General features: G+C 45.1%; 1 protein-coding gene across 1 annotated transcript in view; it reads left to right on the top strand.

Moving 5' to 3' along the window:
• The window catches only part of Myo1e (myosin IE), a 202,002-nt gene that overhangs the window by 89,034 nt on the left and 89,167 nt on the right, over positions 1-23,801 (top strand). Inside the window, exons 3-4 of the mRNA XM_028865833.2 lie at positions 3,600-3,689; positions 8,195-8,289. Of these exons, the coding sequence (XP_028721666.1) occupies positions 3,600-3,689; positions 8,195-8,289 (185 nt within the window). The remainder of the gene's footprint in view (positions 1-3,599; positions 3,690-8,194; positions 8,290-23,801) is intronic.

Below are 23,801 nucleotides of genomic sequence, written 5' to 3'. Positions count from 1 at the left end.
CCTGTGTGTGGTTTATGTGGTTGCTGGGGACCGAACCTGGGGTTTAATGCTGCTAGGCAAGTACTCCTCCAGCCAAACTGTATTCCTAGTCCCTTGTTTCCTTTTAATCAAGAGTGTGGACTCTGGAGCCAGCCCGTCTGGATGGGGAAGTAGATCCGCCACCTCCTGGCCGTGTCTTTGAGCAGGGTTGAAATCTTCTTTTCTTATAGCAGCACAGGCTCACAAGAGCAGTGGGGCTAAGCGTTGGTGGTGTCGCTCGGGGGTGAAAGCTTGCCTAACTGGGATCACGGGATTGTTGTTTAGGTACCTCATAATGTATCTGTGTCATTCAGTTTTGTCACCAATTATGAAGTCTTGGCATCAGTGTCATGGGCATCTTTCATCTCTTCAACAATTAACATTAAATAATTAAAAAACACCTCATCACTTCCCTTCCTCTACTATTAATTCTTCTTCATTTTTCAACTTGGAAGGTCTTTCTGATCAGTAACAAGTGATGTAAAAAAGCGAGTCATTTTGTGTGTCTGTGTGTATGTTTAAGTTTTATGACATATCCACACCCATTTATACTTTCTATTAATAATTCCATATATCATATAGGGCCACAGTTGTTACCTGCATTATGATCTCAGAGATATCAATGTGTAATGACACATGGGTCTCAGAACATGAGTTGAGGGAATGGCATCTAGGTGCTGATTGCTGTCCATTGATTATTTCATTTATTTCCATGGCAAAGTTCTTAATTAAGTAGGTCTTGGTTTATCCCCATCATTCATTAACCACAGCTTAGAGATATGTTCTGTACAGTCTGGAAAATGATCTACAATAGCTGTGTTTTCGGTTTTGAGTGTGTGAACTTATTAAGTATGTAGCAAGTAAGAGTAAAGTAGTGAGGAGGATAGATGGATAGATAGATAGAAGGATAGATAGATAGATAGATAGATAGATAGATAGATAGATAGATAGATAGATAGTCAGCAAACCAGGAACTCAGAACATCCATTAGAAATCAACTGGAAAGCCTCATTAAAGCAGTCAGCTGGCATTCTTGATCGAGAGACTCCCAGGCAGAGTGGAGTGTCCCCTGGGTGAAGCTTCCAAGTAAAAGGAAAACATAGCAGCAGACAGAGATGGCATCATCAAATCAGGAGCGCACCACATCCATCAGAGGCTGACTGGGGAAGCTGAGGTGGTTGGCTATAGCTCCCAGTTGAGCGCAGTGGCTCAACGTCTCCATGGCTGAACTGTCTGTTCCCTTCCCCATGCTGGATACTTTTATATCAATAGTGATCGCTACTGGAAATAGCTTATCGGCTAGCTATACTCAACGGCACAGTGAACTTACTGTCACACATGTATGGGTACCAACCCGCTCTTGGATGAGGGGTCTTTGAGGACACTTGACATAAACATGCTTGTGTCTGAAGTCAGGGTAGGGGACCCAGAGCTAGCTTCTCAGTTCAACATGACAACTTACCAGTATAATGCCCCAGGTGAGAGCAGAACAGGACCTTGGGGAAGCCAACCTGTTTGGGCCAGCTCCCCGTTATATGTCCCTATATAGAAATAGCTTCCCGGAAAGGAACCTCACAGTTTTATCTCCCTTTTTTATTTAAAACTGTTTATTTGTAAATAAATCTAGTTTTTATTTGCTAAAATGAAGATATTTCTAATTCAATGATTCGTTGAACAGTTTTGAGTGGGGCACAGTTGTGCCCACCAGTAGTCGGGAGGCTGAGCAGGGAAATCATATGAACCCAAAAGACAGAGACCAGCCTAGGAAACATAGCAAGACACACTACCTCAGAAACAAGAAAAACAACACAAATCCAATTGGGGGGGGGGTGAGTTTTTTCCATGATTTTCTTCCCTCAGTGGGGACAAGATGTTTGATTTGTTGTCTTTATTCACTTCTGGACTCCCAGCACCTTTAAGTGCCTGGAGTGGTGTAAGCAACCAACACAAAGTAGTTGATTGTTGAATGAATAAAGAGATTTGGGGGGCGGGAGGAAGGGGGCTGCGCCATATCTAATAGCATCCCCTTACTTGAATGCATTAAAATGTATAAAACTGGGTTGGGAAGATGGCCCAGTGGACAAGAGAACTTGCTATGCAAGCTTGAGGACCTGAGTTCAATTCCCCTAGCATCTGCGAGAAAGACCGATATGGCCCTGCGTACCTGTAACACCCGTCAGCACTGTGTCTGGCAGACACAGAAGGACCAGTGGGGCTCCCTGGTGGCCAGCCTAGCTCCAGGTCCAGGGAGAGACCCTAACTCAAGGGAATAGGCAGAGTGATAGAGGAAGACACCCAACCTCCTCCTCTGGCTTCCTCACATGCACAGGTCACAGGTACAGGCACCGTCACACAAACATGAGCATGCACTACACACATACACCATACGTCTTCCAGATACACACGCACACATGCTCACCATGTTTTTGTTTTGTCTTCTTAATTAAAAAGCACTTCACACACACACATACAAAGTGAGACTTGAAGTGGGGTGGGGGGCTGAAGAGATGGCTCGGCGGGGAAAAGCGTTTGCAAAGCCTGAAGACCTGAGTTCGATTCCCGGCACCTACATAAAAAGCTGGATGCAGATATGAAACACCAGCACCACGGGAACCACAAAAGAGAACCGGCCCCGACAAGGTGGGAGGGGGAAGGCCAACTCCAGAAAGTTCCTCCGGCCCCCACACAAATGCAGTGGACCCATCCCATCCTACATAAAATAATTAAAAAAAATGTTTTCAGTTATAAAAAAACAAACACACATTGAGCCGGGCGGTGGTGGCGCACGCCTTTAATCCCAGCACTCGGGAGGCAGAGCCAGGCGGATCTCTGTGAGTTCGAGGCCAGCCTGGGCTACCAAGTGAGTCCCAGGAAAGGCGCAAAGCTACACAGAGAAACCCTGTCTCGAAAAAAACCAAAAAAAAAAAAAAAAAAAAAAAAAAACAAAAAACCACACAAACTTTATATCCAATGCATACTTCCTCTCAGAGAAGCCTTCCTTTCTTCTCTAAACCTTACTTACCTATGTGGGGTTGTTATTTGCTTCTCAGAATGTAAAGGGGTAAAAATACATGAGATGCTGAGAACTTTGAGAATTAGAATCCTTGGTAATGTTGATACCTCTCTTTCCCACTAAGCTTCAGGGGGAAACAAATGTGTGGGTCCCCCGCCTCAGAGGACATTCCAAGGGAAACAATACGTCTCATTTCAGGAGAGGGACATTAACTGACACAGTTCTATTCCGTGTGTGTGTGTGTGTGTGTGTGTGTGTGTGTGTGTGTGTGTGTGTGGTGTGTGTGTTGGTTCCTAGCTCCCTGTGCTGAAAAGAACGTGCTTTATTTTATGTAGAATAATGCTTCTTTTTGCAGCACCTTGATAACGAACCTCATTGCTGTTCTTAAGGAGAAATAAGACCTGAGCTAATTGAATAACTGCTTTTGCCTTTATGGTGTTCATAAACTGTCCACACTGGCTTTCCTTCCATCCAGCAGCTTATTCCATGCTCTGTAACATCTGTTTACTGACTGAAAAACATGTCTCTGTGAAGACGGACAGGGGACCTTAACTAGGTTGAAATTCAGACATACATCGGATCCGTATTAATCTCCGTCAACCCTTTCAAGCAGATGCCCTATTTTGGAGAAAAGGAGATTGAAATGTACCAAGGAGCGGTAAGTTATGTACTCAATAAGTTGCCGTAGTGTTTAGGGATTTTGTCATTTATGCATAGCTTTTCTTGAAGTTAGCAATACATTTGCATTTTCTGATGAATTATTTATTGGGGAGGTCGAGTAAGTGACATTGTTGGATTTTTTTTTTTAATTGGATGCTGATCTTGAGCATGTAGTTCAAGGGAGTATAGGCTAATGAGTGGGCTCATTTACATGTGGAATTAGTTAAGTGGGCTGCAATACCCAGAGTTGGGGGTGGCCTTCTGGCTTCTACACGTGCTTCCAAGTTATAAGTGATTAAAAAGAAGCATGATGGGAGCCAGGGAGATATGTCACAAGCATGAGGACCTGAGTTCACATCCCAGAACCCAGGTGACCATGCAGTACGTAGTAGTGTGCGTGTGTAATCTCAGCTCTGAGGAGGTGCAGACACGAGGGCCCCTGGGGTTCACTGTCCAGTCTGGCCTAATGATGAGCTCCAGGCCAATGAGAGACCCTGTCCCCAAGGAGCTGGACACCATTCCCGAGAGTAACACCCAAAGTTGTCCTCTGTCCTCCACACGAAAGCAAGCATGAACACACACACTGGTATCACACACACACACACACACACACACACACACACACACACACTTAAAAAAAAAACAGCTGCTGGACAGTGGTGGCACATGCCTTTAATCACAGCACTCAGGAGGCAGAACCAGGTGGATCTCTGTGAGTTCGAGGCCAGCCTGGGCTACAGAGATCTGAGATAGCCATGGCTACACAGTGAAATCCTGTCTCAAAAAACCAACCAACCAACCAACCAACCAATAAATAAAACCAGTCATAGGTAAAAATGAATGAGATGCTGGTAACTTTGAGAATTGAAATCCTTGCTAAGCTTTGGCCATAGTTTGAAAATGAATCTTTCATTCCTTCATTTACTAATGTGACTGCTCTCAGTTCAAACCCACACCACAGCCATTTCATCTGTGGGTTAGAAGTAAAACCAGCAATCCTTCCCAACGTGTCTTATTCTGCAGCTCATCACACCCTGGCCTAGACCTCTGCATCTCCTTCCTTCCTTCCTTCCCTTCTGTACAGCAGAAGCACAAAAGCCCTTATTAATCCTGACCCCTGGAAGCCAACAAAAGAACACATAAATCCAGTTGAAGTGGAAGGCAATTACCCAGAGCAAGTGTGCACCCCATTGTTGCCAGATGAATGCTTCTGGTAGCCGGAGCCCAAGGAGGCTGCCACGGGAAAGACCTTTGATAATGCTGCCTTTATCGGGGGGCCAGCACAAGGACAACACTGTCAACAGAGTTCTGGGCCCTGCCCTGGTACCCCAGTTCACGATCCTGGGGCAGCTGGCCTGACCCCCCCCCCCAGTAACAGCAAGGCTCCAACATGAAGAGCTGAGATACACACACACACACACACACACACACACACACACACACACACACACACACAATGTACACATACACTTACAAGCACACACAAACACAGACCTGTGTTTCTTTCTAGTTCTCTGAAGAGTCACTGTGTACCAGCCCCTTTTTGTTAACTTTTCATGGGTTCTCGGTGTAGAAATGTCATAAAAGAAAAAAAAATTTTTTCATTGCTCATGGCAACATTGTCAATACAATTGGTTTTACTGAATATTAGGTACTGAATGTGCTTACAACAATACTATAACAATCTGTATGACTGCTGTATCACGTTATCTACCCTATTTCACAGAGGAAGAACCGCTGCCCAGGGGAGCGGTATCACAATCTACTGAGCTAGGAGTTAAAATCAAGTCTTAATGGCTTTGGGGGTCTCTATCGAGAGAGAGGAGCATCAGAGGAGATAGCTACTCAATACTCCATAGGTACCTAGCTCAGAGGCTTGGTGAAACTGTAGCTGGGAAGGGAACCCAGCTGAACGTATAGGACTCCAGAGATGGGGCTGTCATTCAGTGAGCAGAATGATTCCTATTCTGCACAAATCCTGGATTCCACCCCCGACACTGAATAAACCAGTCCTGGCGCAATGTAGTTCAAAGCCATCCTCAGCTACATAGGGAGATGGAGGCAAGCCTGAGATTCATGAGACCCTGTCAGGGGGTAGGAGGAGTGTAAGTGACCTCCAAGGGCACAGCTTTCATTAAGCAGTTTTAGACCCTTAGTGGGAAAGGCTTGTGTCCTAGTCAGGATTACTATCGTTATGATGAACACCATGACCAAAAGCAAGCTGGGGAGGAAAAGGTTTATTTTGCTTACACTTCTACATTCTAGTCCATCAATGAAGGAAGTCAGGACAGGAACTCAAACAGGCTTGGAATCTGAAGGCAGGAGCTGATGCAGAGGCCATGGAGGGGTGCTGCTTTCTGACTTGCTCCCCCTGGCTTGCTCAGTCTGCTTTCTTTTAAAACCCAGGAACCACCAGCCTAGGTATGAGCCCACCCACAGTGAACTGGACCCTCCCACTTCAGTCACTAAGAAAGAAAATGCCCTACAGGCTTGCCCACAGCCCAGTCTATGGAGGCATTTTTTCGGTTGGGGTTCCCGCCTCTTCGATGACTCTAGCCTGTGTCCGGTTGATGTAGAACTAGCCAGCGCAGTTCGTCTTCTCATTTCCTCCACCGCTTGGCATTCTCTCCACTCCCCCTCCTTCTGGTCTCCACCCTCTTTTCTTCCTTACAATGTTCTGCTTGCCTGTTTTCAAAGAGGCGTTACACATAGCTCTGACTCAGTGGTCTGTGTAGAAGCCCATCTGAGACCATGTCCCGAGGTCCCAGCTGGTCTCCCCCTTCACCATGAAGGCAGGCTTCACATATACGTTGACCCCTGTCAGAGTTCTGCATTCCCGAGGATAGCCTCCCACTCTTCCTAGGTGGCTCCCTGAGGGTTGGGGGACACTGGGTAGGGGACACATGAGTACTTGGTGTTACACAGGGTCTCGCCCCCCCTACCCCCATTTCCTTTCACCACTGAGGTCCAGTCTTCAGGGCTTGGCAGTAAGTAGCAGATCCTCAGCCAGCTCCCTTTTCTTTAGTCCATCACTATGTAGGGAAATTTAAGAGTGGTTTAAGCAAAGCATTCCTTAGGTTTTCATATGGCTTAATCTTTTAAAATTACTGTCCTGCTCATCTTCTCCCGTACCTTGTGAGACCCCCAGAGACAGGACAATGTGTCACCCTGGACTCAGTTCCACATCTTATTTTCACCACTCCAGCGCCGCATGGAGCATTTTTGTTTTAAAAATCTTTTCATTTATCTGTTTGTGTGCACCATGGTGGGCAGGTGGCCGTCAGAGAACATCTTGCAGGAGTCGGTCCTCACCTTCTTCCTTGTGGGTCCCAAAGGTAGAACTCGCCAACAGGCTTAATGGCAAAGGCCTTCATTAGCTGAACCACTTCCCCAGCCCTGATTTTTGTTTTGTTTTTTGAGATTGAGTCTCACGTAGCCAAGGCTGACCTTGAACTCACCAAGTAGCCAATAATGACTATGAACTCCTGATCCTCCTGTTTCGCCTCCTAAATTCTGGGATTATAGGCATATGCCACCGTGGCAGCTCTTTTTGTTCTTGAGGGGTTGGTGAAAGTGGGTGTCTGAATAATTGGAGTCGGCTGACAGAGTGGCTGTTAGGCATGGGGCATGACTTGATTGCTGGACTTGTTTTTTTCCAATTTAATGTTATGTGTGTGGGCATCTGCCTGCATGTATGTCTGGGCACCACCATGTGCACACAGTGCCTGAAGAGGCCAGTGGAGGGTGTCAGATGCCCTGGACCTGGAGTTACAGATGGTTGTGAGCCACCATGTGGGTGCTGGAAATCCAACCTGGGTCCTCTGGAAGAGTAGCCAGTGTTCTTAACCACTGAGCCATGTCTCCAGTCTCTAGTTTTAAACCTGTACATCGCTGAAAACCCTTTCACACACCCAGGAGACTGTCTCATTGTAGCGTCACCTGCAGCCCTCCCCTTTAGGAGAGAAACTAACTAAACCAGTTTGTCCCTATGAGGAACCACACCTCTTATCATCTTCTTGTGGGAAACTTCTGAGTTTCCCTCCTCATCCATAGATACACCCCATAGTCCCCAGTGAGATCCGAGGATAGCGACTTGCCTCTTAAAGAAGAAAAATGCTGCCAGCATTTAGAATTCTGGTCAAAGCGAGACCCAGGGTCTTGGCAGATCCTTTTCTGATAGTTGCCAAGTGTCTCCAGTATTTGGAGACATGAATTTGGAGCAGAATGGCTTTGCAGAGGCATGCCTGGGTAGAAGGGCGGTGTACCTGGGTCATATCTGAGGGCTGAATCATGGGCATGCTTATCGAGGAGTCCTTCCAAACTCCACCTTCGCTTCCCCAGGCTGTAATAGGCCATAACCTAGGACATTTTTATGAATCATCAAATCACGAAACCTTTGCCTGTAAATGTTAAACACTGGAGCTGTGTGCCATGGTGTCATTGATCGTCCACACAAAGAAACTTACTGTGGTTTGGTTTGGGTTTCTGTTTTTGCTTTCCTAGGCGCAGTATGAGAACCCGCCTCATATCTATGCCCTTGCCGACAGTATGTACAGAAACATGATCATCGACAGAGAGAACCAGTGTGTCATCATCAGGTAGGAGAAAGAACCAGGCCAGCAAGCCTCTATCCCTGAGCAGTCAGAGCAGCCCTGATGTTCAAGGCCATTCAGCACGTCTGAGGAGCCAGCAGGTGCCGCCTGGTTTGTTTTGTAATTGTCCCTTGTCCAATGCCAGATCATAAACACTTTCAGGGGAGGAGCTCACAAGGCTCCACCCCTCAGTTAATGGAAGAGGGGAGGCATTTTCTTCAATGGTGTAGCCACTGGGAAGTAGCCCATGTTCCTGCCCATCTCCAACTGTAATGGAACTTGCCCAATCACTGAAAAGAAATGAATGAATGAATGAATGAATGAATGAATGAATGACATGACATGACATGCATGACATGACATGACATGACATGAAAGTTCAAGGGGAACTGATTGGGGACAGGAGTGACAGCAGGAGTGAGCGTGTGTCTGGCTGATTTGTACCAATTCCACAAACTAGAGTCACTTAGGAAGAGGGAATCTCAGTGAAGAAATTGCCTCTAGTAGACTGGTCTGCAGAGAGGTCTGGGAGCATCTTCTTAGTTGGTGAATGATGGGGAGGGCCCAGCTCACTGGCAGCACTACCCCCCCCCCCCAGCGAGGTGGTCCTAGACTATATTAGAAAGCAGGCTGAGCAAGCCACAGAAGTAAGGCACTAAGCAATATTCCTCCTCCATGACATCTGCTTCGGTGCCTGCCTCCAGGTTCCTGTTGTTGTTTGTTTTTGCTCTTTTGGGGAGCCTGCCACCCAGCTCCCAAATAAACCACACACAGAGGCTTATTCTTAATTATGAATGCCGGGCCTTAGCTTGACTTGTTTCTTGCCAGCTTTTCTTAACTTAAAATTATCCCATCTACCTTTTGCCTCTGGGTTTTTTCCTTTTCTTACTTCTATATATCTTACTTTCATTCTTAGTCTGTTCCTGGCTGGGTGGCTGGGTGGCTGGCCCCTGGAGTCCTCCTCTCCTTGTTCTCTTGCTCCTTCTTCGTTTCCTCCCAGATTTTTCCTTCTGTTTATTCTCTCTGCCTGCCAGCCCCACCTATCCTTTCTCCTGCCTCACTGTTGGCCACTCAGCTCTTTATTAGGCCATTAGGTGTTTTAGACAGACAAAGTAACACAGCTTCACAGAGTTAAACAAATGCGACATAAAAGAATGCAACACATCTTTGCACGATTAAACCAATGTTCCACAGCCTAAACAAATGTAACACATCTTAAAATAATATTCTACAACAGGTTCCTGCCCCAACTGTATTGTTGGTTTTTTACTCTTTTTTTTCCCCCAGTGAGGGTTCTGGAGATAGAATTCCAAATTCTGATGATTTGATCTGCTCCACACTCCAGTGCCAGGACTGAGTTACACACTCCTTTCAGCAGCTGGCTTGTTTGCAAACAAAGCCCACACATCCTCGCCCCTGGTTGCTGTGTCTCTCAAGTCTCCTAGTCGCTGAGCAATCTCCTTCGTTCTGTTTTTCTTGGCATTCATTTGTTAAAGACAAAAGCTCTAGGCCCTTCTGTGCCTTGGCTGACGGTGTCCTCTGACGATGCCCACACCACCCACCATGCTCTCTATTTCCTGTTGTCGTAGTTACTTGTCTCCTGGCTCTGACAAAATACCTAACAATAGAAATTTACGGGTTGCAGTTTGGAGGTCATTGTCACTGTCAGCGTAATAGTCACGTGTCTGTTTTTATTTAGGGGTCTACTTTGGCTCACAGTTTTAGGCCTCATGGACTCAAGAACTCGGGGTGGCTGGTCACATCGCATCTGCAGTAGGAAAATAGGGAGATGTATGCTGGTAATCAGCATGGTTTCTCCTTTTTATTCAGTCTAAGACCCCCCCACCCCCCGCAGTCCATGATGCGCCCATATTCAGGGTGGGTCTTCCTGCCTCAGTTAGCCCAATCTAGAAACTTGTTCTCAGGCACGGCCAGAGTTTGGTTCTTGGGGATTCTCGGTCCCATCAAGTAGACAGTTGATGTGAATCACCACGTGGGTAAATGGATAGTATGTCTCGAGGCATGGCCAGATGCAGATTCTATTTTTTTTGCAAAAACATCTGTTACATCCTGAACTTCATTCCTGTTGTTCTCTATGCGACCATCGTTCAGCCTGCCAAGGAGACCCCTCCATCCTCCATTCTCATTTTCACGACCACTGCTTAATTAAATTTATGTTCTCATTCTGTGATTTCTTTTACATGGGATAGTTGGACATTTTTTTAATTTCATCTTAAAATATAATCTTTATGGGAAAACTAGATAAAATGCCTACTCACTGTCGTTTCTCCTCACTTTTCAAAGTAATGAGTTGTTGCCCCTGGCAACCTTTGAAGGTAGCGTGTGTTTCCAGTATCACTTCTAACTAGTGGGTTTAAAATAGCTTCCCTGTTTACAGCAGTTATTCCTCCGGTGTCCAGATAATCTCCCTTCTCCCTCATCTTGGCCTCCGTGTCCTCTGACACATCTCGAGTCCTCTTGGATCATTTCCTTGTTGCCAGTGGTCCAAGTGTGCCTCGTTCGAGCCCTCCTGAGACCTGGAACTGGCCCTTTCTCCAAGGGGTCCTTGTCTCATGGGATGGGACATGATGTTTAGACATCACTGTCCTCGGTACCAGCTGTCAGCGTTCCTGTTCTCTCCAGTGGACAAAGCTAAGGAATTTGAATTTTTGATGAACACAATGAGGCATGAGTTCATTCTGCTATTTCTAGCTTATTTTTAAGGTTATAGAGAGTTGTTTGTTTTCATTTATTATTACTGTTATTACTATTTTGTGTGTATGAGTATTTTGTCTGAATGTATGTTTGTGCTCCGTGTGTGCAGACTACAGAGTTTTAAAATATCTTTGATTTTTATATTCATAACTTGTCTCTCTTCTACTAAAACATCTTGGTCTCTGATGACATAGACATAACTATTTGCTTTATAGTGCATGCATTTTATATGTGTATGTATGAATATATACATATATACACATATGTATTTAAAATAAATAATACCAATATTATTATAGCACCAACAATAATAATACAAATTAGTAGCAATACTGAATTCATTTTAAAATTTATTTTTGTTCTTTTGGTCTATATATTCAATATTTGCATCCAAAATTTTAGGTAAATATAAACTTATATATGTAATAAATATAAATTATATAAATGTAAGTAAAGGCTTATTCATTTTATTTCATGTATATGAATATTTTCCCTGAATTTGTCTGTCCAGTGCCCATGAAAGCCAGAAGAGTGAATTGGATCCCCTGGGACTGGAGTTACAGATGGTTGTGAGAGACCACATGGGTCCTGGGAATAGAAGCTGGGTCCTCTCTGCAAGAGCAGCCAGCCCTATGAACTGCTGAGCCATCTCTAGCCCCCAAATAATTGGGGTTTAAAAGTCAGCTAATTCGGTATTTTTCTATACTCTTTGTGTGTCAAGTTCGTTTGCCAATAGGGTTATTTGCATTCTTAATTTTCATGGTTTAAAATTGTAAATATTACACCTATCATTGACTTATTTTGTTTTTTTTGTTTGTTTGTTTGTTTTTTGTTATTTGAGGAAGGGGCTTGCTGAGTAGCCTATGCTGGCTCCAGCCTCCCAGTCCCCTGCCTCTGCTCCTGAGTGCTGGGATTACAGTGTGCGTCACCACACCTGACTTAAGATCTTATCACCCTCTAAAACACATACACAACACAAAATGAAAACAGTAAAGCAAGGCAACAGAAGCCTTTTGAGGTAAACGCAGGCCCTCAGGGCTTCAAGATGAAGAGAGACTCAATGACATTTTACCCCCTGTGTCCGGCGGAAAAATAAAATCCTTGAATTGCATGTCTCTGGGCCATTGTCCCAACCAGAGAACGAGCAGTCCAGTGTCCCTGAAGCCCGCAGCCTGTGTTCAGGCTCAGTTATCACCATCTTGCTCATTCCTGGTCGTTTATACAAATTGGGGGAAGAGAGTTGTATATTTTATGAATCTTGAATTTATTTTTATGTTGCCACAGTTCTCCTATGCCCAGCTTTTATTTTTTCACCCATGACACTGGCTTTCTGGTTCATTTTGCTCCTACTGGCTGCTGGCTACACACTCTCGCATTCTGCCTCTGTGTTCTGCCTCCAGAGCCCCAGGCCATAGGTGTTTTTGAGAGACCTCGCCAGTTCTACCAGGGGTGTCTTCTAGGTTTGTCAGATTGGTTCCTCATGTTCTTCCTGGACTCATTCCTTCAGCTGGTTCTTCTGGAAGTCGGAAGTTAGATGTAGATGGTAGATTAGATGCAGGTTAAACCGTTTCAGGGGGATGCGTAGGGAGTGGTGATTTTGCTTGAGTAACAGGAAATGCTTTGGTATGACACTAATTTGAGGTCAGGGGAGAGTAGGGGGGTGTTTCCTTCACTACATTTAATGAGGGAGTTCAGTGTGAGTTCTCTGATAGGTTCCTGCGTCTCTTCTCCTTGCTCATTCTGCCCCTCTTCTGGGTGTTTTCTGGGAAGGAAGGGATTGGGTTTGTTACTCAAGAGCTCACAATAGCACCAGTTCATGGCTTTTCCACACTCAGACCTCCCGCCATCTTGATTCACATGCCGCAGTGTGGAACCAGAGACTGCTTCCAAGATCCGTCTTTGCAGCCATTCAGAGGTGATGCACTTTTAATTTAGGAGATGGTAGAACAGGGAGGCAAAATTAAGGTTAAGGATCCTGTCCCCTGACAAGACAGCCCCTCCCTTCTGTCTCTCTGAGGCCAGTTCTCCGTAACCCTCAGACTCAAACATTCATAAGAACCATTCTTGGGGATGCTGGAGAGATGGCTCAGCAGTTAAGAGCACTGGCTGCTCTTCCAGAGGACCTGGGTTCAATTCCCAGCACCCACACGGCAGCTCACAAACTGCCTGTAACTCTAGGTCCAAGGGATCTGACACCCTCACACAGATACATATGCAGGCAAAACACCAATGCACATAAAATAAAAATAGATTAGTTAAAAAAACCACTCTTGGTGCCTATGATTACAGTTTTATTGTAGCAACGGAATACAAAGCACAGCTGCATGAAAGAGTCAGCATATCAGATGAGGGAGCAGAGGGTCCAGATGTGAGGCTTCCAGTCATGGATGGTGTGACCGTCTCCAATGGGGATGTGTGCCAGCTACTTATGGACAATCGGGGATATTTGCTTGAGTCTCTAAAGTCTAGAGTTTTTATCCAGGGTTCCACTGATGGCTCAATCAGTGCCCTTGACCTCTACTTCCTCTGGAGGTCAGAGGTTCTATTGTGTGGTGCAAAGTACTGGCTATAAATCACACTGGACAGTTTGGTGGCCTCAGCCCCCAGGCAAACAAATATAAACCTAAGAGGGAGGATTGTTGCGGGGGCCTTGACTTCATGCCCCGCCCCCGCCCCCAGTTACAGAGGCCAGATGCCCGACCTCCCTTGAGTTTCTTCTTCGGTATGCAGGTTCCTTTGCTTTCAGACAGATCTTCAACCTGGCAGACTCGCCAGCTCCCTTAACCTCAACAGCTTATGGAGCAGCTCTCTGGGCCTCAATTTCTTCTCCTAATAGTTGTGCCCAGGTCGCAAGACCCCCAAGCAAGACCACCACAGAGCTGATATCCAATGCAAGCACACAGAGGTTTTTTTTTTTTTTTTTTTTTTTTTTTTTTTTTTAATAACAAAACAAACAAGCGGGGCTGGAGAGATGGCTCAGAGGTTAAGAGCACTGACTGCTCATCCAGAGGTCCTGAGTTCAATTCCCAGCACCCACATGGTGGATTACAACCATCTGTAATGAGGTCTCAAACACTCTTCTATATAATTAATAAATAAATAAATAAATAAATAAATAAATAAATAAATAAATAATTCTTTAAAAAACAAACAAACAAGCCTGGGACTTGGTCCGAATGTCCAACATCCGACACAGTTTGTAAAGGAGAACAGCCCCAAGCACTCACTTGAAGGGGTTTATATAGGAAAGGTTTACATGCAGCTTAGGATTGGATGAGGCGGCTAGGGGTGAGGCAGTTCTTTGAAGTTACTGGCTGAACTATAAGCATGAGGTTACTGGTGGCTAACAGGATTCAGGGTACCTACAGAGGCATAAATTTTTACTCCCTATGTCCTGCTTTTGTTGAACCCAAAATATACACATTCAGATTTATTGTTCAAGTCCTACTCTCCTCTGAGGTCAACTTCTAGTCAGTTAAGCCCATTACTCCTCATATCTTGTTTTTGCCAAATCCAGGATACAGAGATTTGTTGTCCCAGCCTTATGAGTTCAACTTCTGGTCACTTCTAAAACTGCTGGTCAGCAAATACCTTTGGAGGAGGGGAGGGGAAGCATCTCTCAAGATGGCTACTGATTTTTCCCTTTCATAGTGAACTGGTGGGGCCGACAAGTTCTAAGATTTCTTGGCTTTGAAATTCTGTATTCCCAGTCATGCATTCTAGGCCAGCAGCTTCCCAATTGACCTCCCCCCCCCCCCGAGTTCTGATCTTGAGGAAGTGAAGATATACCTGGACCATTCTGCATCCTCTTTGCCTTGTTGTCCCTGGGTTTGTGTGAGGCCCAGAGCTCTGTCATCCATTTCTTTCTTTTTTTTTTTTTTTTTTTTTTTTTTAATTTCCCCATGGTCTTTTTCTACATTATAACCACATGGCTTTTGTACAGTAGCATAAAATTAGTTGATTGTGTGGTAGATTCCTTTGTAGATGACATGCTGGGTAGCCTTCAGGTAAGGTGATATCCTGAAGGTGTCTACACAGAGTTGTGAAATTACAAAAGGCCATTCACAAAGATAATACCTTTTATTAATGGAGAGAAGATGAGTTCTTTAGGGATCCAGAAATCTAGTACTGGGATGAGTTGAGCTTGGCTGGCAGGTGCATGACATTCAATAAGCCTGAGAAGGGACACAGGAACCAGCAAGCTAGTGTGGGCCCCAGCCAGCTCCAGGTAGGTAGCTGAGAGTTGTGAGCCACTGAAGGTTTAGGAGTCTCCCTCAAGTCTGGTCACCAAGCAGCTCATGTCTGTTAGCTCATTCATTATCTGTTCTCCAGAATCCATGTCTGGATCTGTGTATTAGAACCATATCTGGGATGTTTTTGTATGCCAGAGACAGTTATGCAAATCTTTCAGATCAACTCTTTGTGGTGTGATTTAAAGAGGGAAGAAGGACCAAGAAGTTTCTAATGCATTCCCTGTCACCCTGTGTCACCAGACAAGCTCTTGGCAGTGTGTCCACAAATGAGTCTAAAGCCTCTGCCCCCTAGCTTCTGTGGGGACATGTTAGACCTCGGAGAACATTTCTGTGGCACATTTACTGTTGACAACAACAAGCATGAATTCCTGTCCCTTTGGGCCTCCTGAGCCTGTGTAACCTTGGCATATGTAAGAACCGAGATATCACATACATCACACTTGTTAGAATTTCGTTTTTCAAAACTATCTTAAAGTATTACTTTCTGAAGAGTAGGGTATCTGTCTTTAATGAATCCAGTAACAGCTGGCAGAGTTTCCTTATGTGTCTGTCCATTTGTTTATTTGTTTGACATAAGGCATCATGCCTGCCTGGCTTTGAACCCACTATGAAGCCTAGGATGGCCTTGAACTCCTGATGCTCTGCCTCCACCTCCTGAGTGCTTAGATTACAGGCACGTGCCGTCATCATGCCCGATTTACTTGGTGTCGGCATCAAACCCAGGGTGCTGTGCATTCTGGGAAAGCTTTCTATCACCTGAGTTATATTCCCAGCACCCCCATTTTAAATTTATTTGTTTTGTGCAGTGTCAGGGGGCAGGGGAGTGCTTGCTTGCATGTGGTGCACAGAGAACAACTTTCAGGAATCAGGCCACTCCTTCCACCACATGGGTCCCAGGGATCAAACTCAGGTCTTCGGGCTTGGCAGCAGGTGCCTTGACTCCGCTGAGCCATTTCGCCAGCCCTCCTCCGCCCTGCCTTTAAAAAGAATTAAGAAAGCTAGGGCAGGCATGGTAGCACATGCCTTCAATTCCAGCCCTCGAGGCAGAGGCAGTCAGATCTTTGTGACTTTGAGGCCAGCCTGGTCTGCATAGCTGTTCCAGATCAAACTGGGCTCTGTAATGAGGCTCCGTTTCCAAACCCAAAAGAGGACTTAACAAAGACATAGTTCGAAGGGATCTGCTAATAGATTGACTATGAGAAGTAGCGTAGGAGCTAGTACCACTACTGGACCTGGGGTTGTTGACCTACCTGCTTGAAAAGACACTTCGGTTTTGGCTTCCCTAACATTTGCGGTGGTGAAGAGTAAAAAGAAACAGTGAGGATGCCCCTGATATGTGGTTGTGGCTGCTCCGCTCTTGGCTTCTGCATCCTGGATTCTCAAGCTGCCTTCCTGTCTTTGATGTATTTCAAGAGCCTTTTATTATTATCACTGGGACCCTTTTCAAGGCTCCCCTGGGTTTCGGATGGCCCACGCAAAGCCTTGTTTATTCTGGCAACATCAGCCTTTGAGGCTCACCGGCTCTCTGATGGGCCCTATCATCTTTGGCCTCTAAGAGAGATGGCGGAGAGTTGCCGTGGTCTGTGGAGTGGAAGAGTAGAGATCTAGGCAGCGACCCCAACTTACCTTTTAGCTCTTATGGTTCTAAAGATTCCTCGAGTCAAGGAGGGCTGGCACCTTAACATGATCTCAGTCACACTGACATCTCTTTCATATGTACCTGAGTGCACACATGCATGTGTTCATGTGCATGTGGAGGCCAGAAGTCAACCTCGAGTACCATTCCTCAGGGGCTGCCCACCTTGTCTTTTTGAGACAAGGTCTTTCACTGGTCTGGAACTTGACAAGCAGGCTAGACTGGCTGGCCTGTGAGCCTGTTTCTACCACTCCAGCCCTAGAATGTGGCACATGCCACCCAGCCCAGCTTTTCAGTTTTGTTTTGTTTTGATTTTTTTTTTTCCTGTATTAGGTCCTCAGGCCTGCAGAACACACACTTTACTGAGCCATCTGCACAGTCCTAATGATACAATTTTTAATCTTCATGACAATGTGGCCAACTAGTAATTATAGTCCTCTTTGAGAGATCAAGAAACTGAGTGTTAGGTAAAGAAACGTGAGATGTCTTGCATTTGGAGTGTGGTCATGCTGTGCCGCCCCCAGGAACCTACCTTCCTCTGCTGCTGTGAAATAGCCTGTGTTAGCTTAGCTGCTACATAACTGTTGCAGCCCAGCATGGCTTGAAAAGATTCCTAGGATGACTCTGGGCCTGGACTCTGTTTTGTTCTGTTTCAGGTGCATAACTAACGCAAGCCTTAGTTGCTGTATTTAAAAATTGGAGACTGCTGGGAGCTAGAAAGATGGCCCAGCAGTTCAAGAGCACTGGCTGCTCTGGCAGAAGACCCAGGTTCAATTCCCAGAACTCACATGACAGCTCACTATTTGTAATTCCAGTTCCAGGGGATCCAACAACCTTTTCTGACCTCTTAGGGCACCAGGCACACACATGGTACATACATGCAAGCCAATACTCATATACATAAAATAAAAACAAATAAATACTTATAAAAAATACCCAAAGCAGGGACTGATAAGTTATAAGAACATAAAAAAAGTTAATAAGGAATTAAACATCCCTCTAAACTGTCGAAGAATGATTTCAAATATCCTCTAGTAACATCAAAGGGAATTTTATATATAGCAAGTAGCCAACTTTGGGTTTAAACGATCTTCAGACTAAACATCAGGACTTTCCTGTTTATTGGGCTGATCAAGGTGAGCCTTGCTACAGAGCCAAGTCTTTCTGGGCAGACTTGAAAATGCTGTCTACCTGACAGCATTAATTCACTGGGGGTTGGGGTTGGGGGTTGGGGGAAGAGCGGCTGTTGTCTTAGGCACACTCTGCCAGGTATGTTAGCATGTTTTCCGTATAGTCTGCTCAGGGTAGCAGTGGGACTATGGTTTATTAGTTTAGTTCAATAGAACATGTATAACATAACTTTATATATGTTAGTGTAATTTCAAGGTCTGGGCAAGGAGCCTTCTCTCCTCAGCCCCAGAACACCACCCCCACCCCACCCCCCGGCCAGCAGAGAGGTATGTCACATCTGACAGCTGTCAGTCTCAGGTCCCACAGGCTTTCAGGAAAGGAGTCTGAACAGAGTCACTGAAGAGAGCCATCCAGAACCTTCTTGGATGTGGCTTCCCATTCTTGCAAAATTATCTAGGCTTCCGATCACAGCCATGCAGGCTGCTGTTCTGACTGTGTGTAAGACAATGTTTTCGGCAGATTTGCTTACATGGGTACACATCAGTAAAGACTCAAGAGCTATTCAAATTTGACTCTCTGGAGCTGAGGAGTTGGCTCAGTGGATAAAAGGCCTGTGGAGCAATCAGGGACCCGAGTTTGGATCCCCAGCACCCACACAAAAAGATGTGCGTGGTCATACACATCTATAACCTTAACAGTGGGATCAGGCAGACCCATGGAGCTCAGCGACCCATTAGACTAGAGAGTCAGTGAGCATCACATTTGCTGAGAGGCTGTGTCTCAGAAAACGAGGAGGAAGCAACAGAGGAAGATGCCTAATGCCAACTTCTGCCTCCCGTTTGCACACATGTACACACACACACACACACACACACACACACACACACACACACACATCCTCCTTCTTGGATAACTTTTCCTATCTCAATGGGAATTAAATATTTGTTATTTGATTTTAGAAACTTTTTTCTAAGACACAGTCCACTAGTCCCTAAAACCCCACATACTCTTATCTGACCATTGTCAATACAGCTTGCTTGCTTTGATGCCTCAGGTGGGAATTGGAGAAATGGCTCAGTAGGCAAGAACACTTGCCGCTCTCCCAGAGGACCGGGTTTCAGTTCCCAGCACCCCCACATCAAGTGGCTCACAATTACCCTTACGTGACTGCAGCTCAGAGGATCTGATGCCCTCTTCTGGCCTCCACAAGCACTTGTAGGCATGTGGTACACACACGTACATACACAAACAAATGAAAATAAAAAACATATTATTTTAAATCTGTACTTTAAAAAAAAAGATTCCTCAGGCCGTCAGCTCATCCTAGGCTAGAGCCACAGCCCTTCTATCACATTGTCAAGAAGAGGGCTTCGACCCTGTGTGCTGGGGGGAAAAAGTGTATGTACGGTTACTGTTTCGCCTCACAGTTCCTGAAACACAAACAGATACAAGTGCACCTCATTTGCATTCATCCCGTCGGCCGCAAGGACACAGCAGCTCTGGAGAAACAGTGCCGAGAGATCTCCAGACCCAGGATGGAGTCTTCCAGCAGTCAAGATGTCTGAGTCAGCAACACAAAAGCTGAAATGCTTTCACACTTGCTAGAGTGACTGGAAGGGAATTGGAGGCCCCGTTGCTTTGGAAGCCAGGAACAGCCTGACTCACAAAAGCAGTTACAGTCCCCTAGAATCCAGTTAGAAACACAACATCGTAATCGGCTGAAGTTTCGACTTTTACAGCTAACACACAAACGTCCCATTGTTTCCTGTTTGGGTTGGGATTTCCTATAAAGTCTGTCTTGACTTTGATTTTGAATTGCTGATCTCTGGAGCACACTGGGGCACTGTACCAGTTAAGTGTTCCTAGTCTGAACTGCCCTTGGAGGTTAGAGTTCTGATGATGAGAGAATCTAGAATATTGAGCTGTCCTAGTTAAGGATCACTGGTGAGGTTCCTTAATTTCTTAATTTATTTTCACATTTGTGTGTGTGTGTGTGTGTGTGCACCTATGTGTGTGCATGTGTGCCACAGCAATGTGTGGAGTTCAGAAAACAACTTGTAGGACTCAATACTCTCTTTCCACTGCATCCCGGGGACTGAACTCAGGTTGCAAGGCTTGGCAACAAATGCTTGTACCTGCTGAGCCCTCTTGCCAGCCCCCCACCCCACCCCCATTCCTAATTTATAAAGGAGTTTTTGGGTTGGTTTTTTTGTTTGTTTGTTTCCTTTTTTCTGCATTGGAAATCAAACTCAGGGCCTTTGGCATGTATTCTGGCTTGTTTTATGTCAACTTGACACAAGCTGGATTCCTCTGAAGAAAGAGAACCTCAGTTGAGAAAATGCCTCCTTTAGATCAGGCTTCAAGTAAGCCTGTAGGGCATTATTTTAGTTAATGATTGATGCCAGAGGGCCTGTTTTATTGTGGGTGGTGCCACCCCTGGGCTATTGGTCTTGGGACCTATAACAAAGCAGACTTAGAAAACCATGATGAGCAAGCCAGTAGGCAGCCCTCCTCCAAGGCCTCTATATCAGCTCCTGCCTCCAGGTTCCTGTCCTGTTTGAGTTCCTGTCCTGACTTTCTTCAGTGATGAACAGTGATGTGGCAGTGTGAGCCGAATAAACCCTTTCCTCCCCACATTGCCTTTGGTCATGATGCTCCATCATAGTAATAGCAACACTAACGAGGACAGCATGTGAGGTGAGCGCTCTCCAGTGGAGCTACATCCCTAGCCCTTAGGGTTTGAGACGGTCCTTGCTGTGTGTATCTCAAACTATCACGGAATTTGATCCTCCTCCCCCAGCCTAGGGATGAGATTGCAGGCATGCACCACCATGCCCAGCTGAACTTCCACCATTTTCTGCCCTTTCTCCCTAGAAGTCAAACCGAACGATGGAATTAGGAAAGATTGTCTGTATACACAGGCAAGGGCAATTGCTATGGCTGCTGTGAGCTACCGAGTGAGTGGTTTGGGGTGTGCTGTATCATGTCTCATGTCTTCATAGTGTCTTCACATTAGCCAGTGCTTTCCCCTCTCAAGCAGGCCAGGGCAATTATGGTTATATATACTGTAAGCTTCAGTATTATGGAACATCCCATTATTGTGCCATTATTTTGAGCAAATTACCGGCTGTGATCAATAAAGTTTTCCTTTAAGTGCCTATGAACTGAAACCAAGAAGCGAGCATTCAGATCAATGTTTAGCCAGAACTAATTATTTTAAATTGCCTAGAAAAGAAAATCACAGCTACTGAGAATGCGGATGTCCTATTTTTGGACCTGACATTACTTATTTTAATATATGAAAAAGAGTTACTTTCTCCATTATAATTCTGCTCTTTTGCTTCAAACAATGAGCTACAATGTTTGATCAGGTTTGGGAGACAGGTCGGTCCTCAAAGATGCTTCTTACCCAGTGACCTGAGTTCATTCCCTAGGATCCACAAGATTGAAGTTGAGACCATCTCCCTCAAATCATCCTGACTTCTGAGTTCCACATGAGCACCGTTGGCATGAGCGCCTCCCTCCTCCCCCCCATTTAAAAACATTTTTTAAGAGACACAGTAAATCATGTCTGGTCACACTATTAAACAAGGGCACTAAAGAGGGATAGTTAGACTTTTACTTTAGAACTCTCCTAGGTTTGCTGTGTTTTTCTCTCTGGCAGCTTATTCTAAGGAATACAAAAATGTAAATTTACAGAAACCTGATTAGTCATGGTGATATATAAAAAAGTTGAATAGTAATGCAATGAAAGTGATGAATATTCATTATCATTGTGATGTGATCTTTCCTTTTTTGTGAAAAGATGTTTTGAAAAATATAAAATACATAATTAATTGCCTGTCTCAAAAACAAAAACATAAGTGCCAGGCATAATGGTAAGCCCTCTGTAACCCAGGCATTGGGAATGGTCGGGGGAGAGGCAGATCCCCAGAGCTCAGTAGCCAGCCAGTCTAACCAATCAATAGGAGGCTGTGGGTTCAGTGAGAGACCCCACCTCAAGATAGATAGATAGATAGATAGATAGATAGATAGATAGATAAGGTGGGAAGTAATGGAAAAGACATTCTGACATCCTCTGGCTTCCACACACATGTGCACAGATATGCACAAGCACCTGTATGACACCTGCATCTATACAAACACCACACACACACACACACACACACACACACACACACACACACACACACACAATAGAACCATAAAAACAAAATAAAAATGTAAGCATTAAGAGAATCACAGGGCCATGAGAAATGGCCTGTGGTTCAGAGTATGTAGTATTCTCACAGTGGACCCAAGTTCAGTTCCTAGCAATCATGTTGGATGACCCTCAGCTGCTTGTTAACTCCAGCTCTAGTGGAATCTGATACCACCTTCTGGCCACCATAGGCACTGCACTTATGTGCACATACCCACACATAACCACACACATACAAGTAGTTAAAAATAAAATAATTATTTTTTAAAAAAGAAATCACATCACTATCAGAGCTGGGTTTGTAGCTCAGTGGTAGATCACTTGCCTGGCATGCATGAAGCTCGGGGTTCAATGCTCAGCACCATGATATTTTAGAGAGAAAAGAATCATTTATGTAGCAGCCACCTAACAGGTCTGTGCTGGTTATTTTGTCAACTGGCACAAGCCAGAGTCATCTGGGAAGAGCAACCTCAAGGAAAAAGCTGCCTCCCTCAGATTGTCTGTAGGCATGTTTATGGGGCATTTTCTTGATTAATGATTGATGTGGGAGGGTCCAGGTGGTTCTGGGGTATATACGAAAACAAACTGAGCAAGCCACAGGGAGCAAGCCAGCAAGCAGAACTTCTGTGGTCTCTGAGTTCCTGCTTTGGTGTCTCTTGATGATGCCCTGCTATAAACGAAATAAATCCCATCCTCCCTAAGTTGCTTTTTATCATGATGTTTTATCACAGCAACACAGAGCCAACTAGGACCAAGGAATATCTTTTCTAGTTGTCCTGCCCTTTCTTTTTCCTGTATTACTGTTATATTGTTATCAACCTGTTCCAGATACATTATTGCCGAGGAGCCTTAGCTGCCCTGTCTTTACTTGTTACAGTCTCATAATTATCGTAACTGTTTCTGTAACACTACACTTCCTTTTTCCAAAGTTCTTCAGTGTTTACACTGTTACAACTTATAAAGTAAGTCATAAAATAGAGCCTCTGTGAGGCCAGCTGCAGCTGGGGCAAAATCACATACAGCTGGAAAGGAGATCCAGGTGAGGATCCAATGACCCGCTGCCCACCCTCTCCTCTGCCCCAACATCGACACCTAACAAGCAGGCTCTTGAAGGCTGCTTGTACGTAGTCGCAGCTGCTCTGACGATGGTGGCTGGGGGAGAGCACTCTACAATTGGAAACAATTGTTGATGTCACCTAGTCTTTGAGTTTCATAGGACGTAAGGTGTGCACCTCCGGTCTCTTGACTACCAAGAACAAACAACAAGTATGAGCCTATGAACTTAGGACAGCCTGCAGTTTTCATGCTGGGTCCTTTTCTAGATGTGGGTTTCTTTAACAAGCTCTGTTTTGGCAACACCTAGGCTACACACAGAACGATGAGGCTTCAGATGAAGTCAAGCATGTTTGGAATTGAGGTCATTTTGAATTCAGGGGGATTTTGAGGGAAGAATGGGGATTTTTTGGAGAGCAGACTATTAACAAAAGGCGACTGCTGTGCACTCTGGCCACCCAGCGGAAGGTAGTCTTTGTTTCTCAGGATGTGATTAATATTGCCTCATCATTTAATTTTAGCACTTCTA

Source organism: Peromyscus leucopus, chromosome 7 (assembly GCF_004664715.2).
Source record: "Peromyscus leucopus breed LL Stock chromosome 7, UCI_PerLeu_2.1, whole genome shotgun sequence".
Taxonomy (NCBI): domain Eukaryota; kingdom Metazoa; phylum Chordata; class Mammalia; order Rodentia; family Cricetidae; genus Peromyscus; species Peromyscus leucopus.
This window is presented reverse-complemented; position numbering and strand designations above follow the sequence as displayed.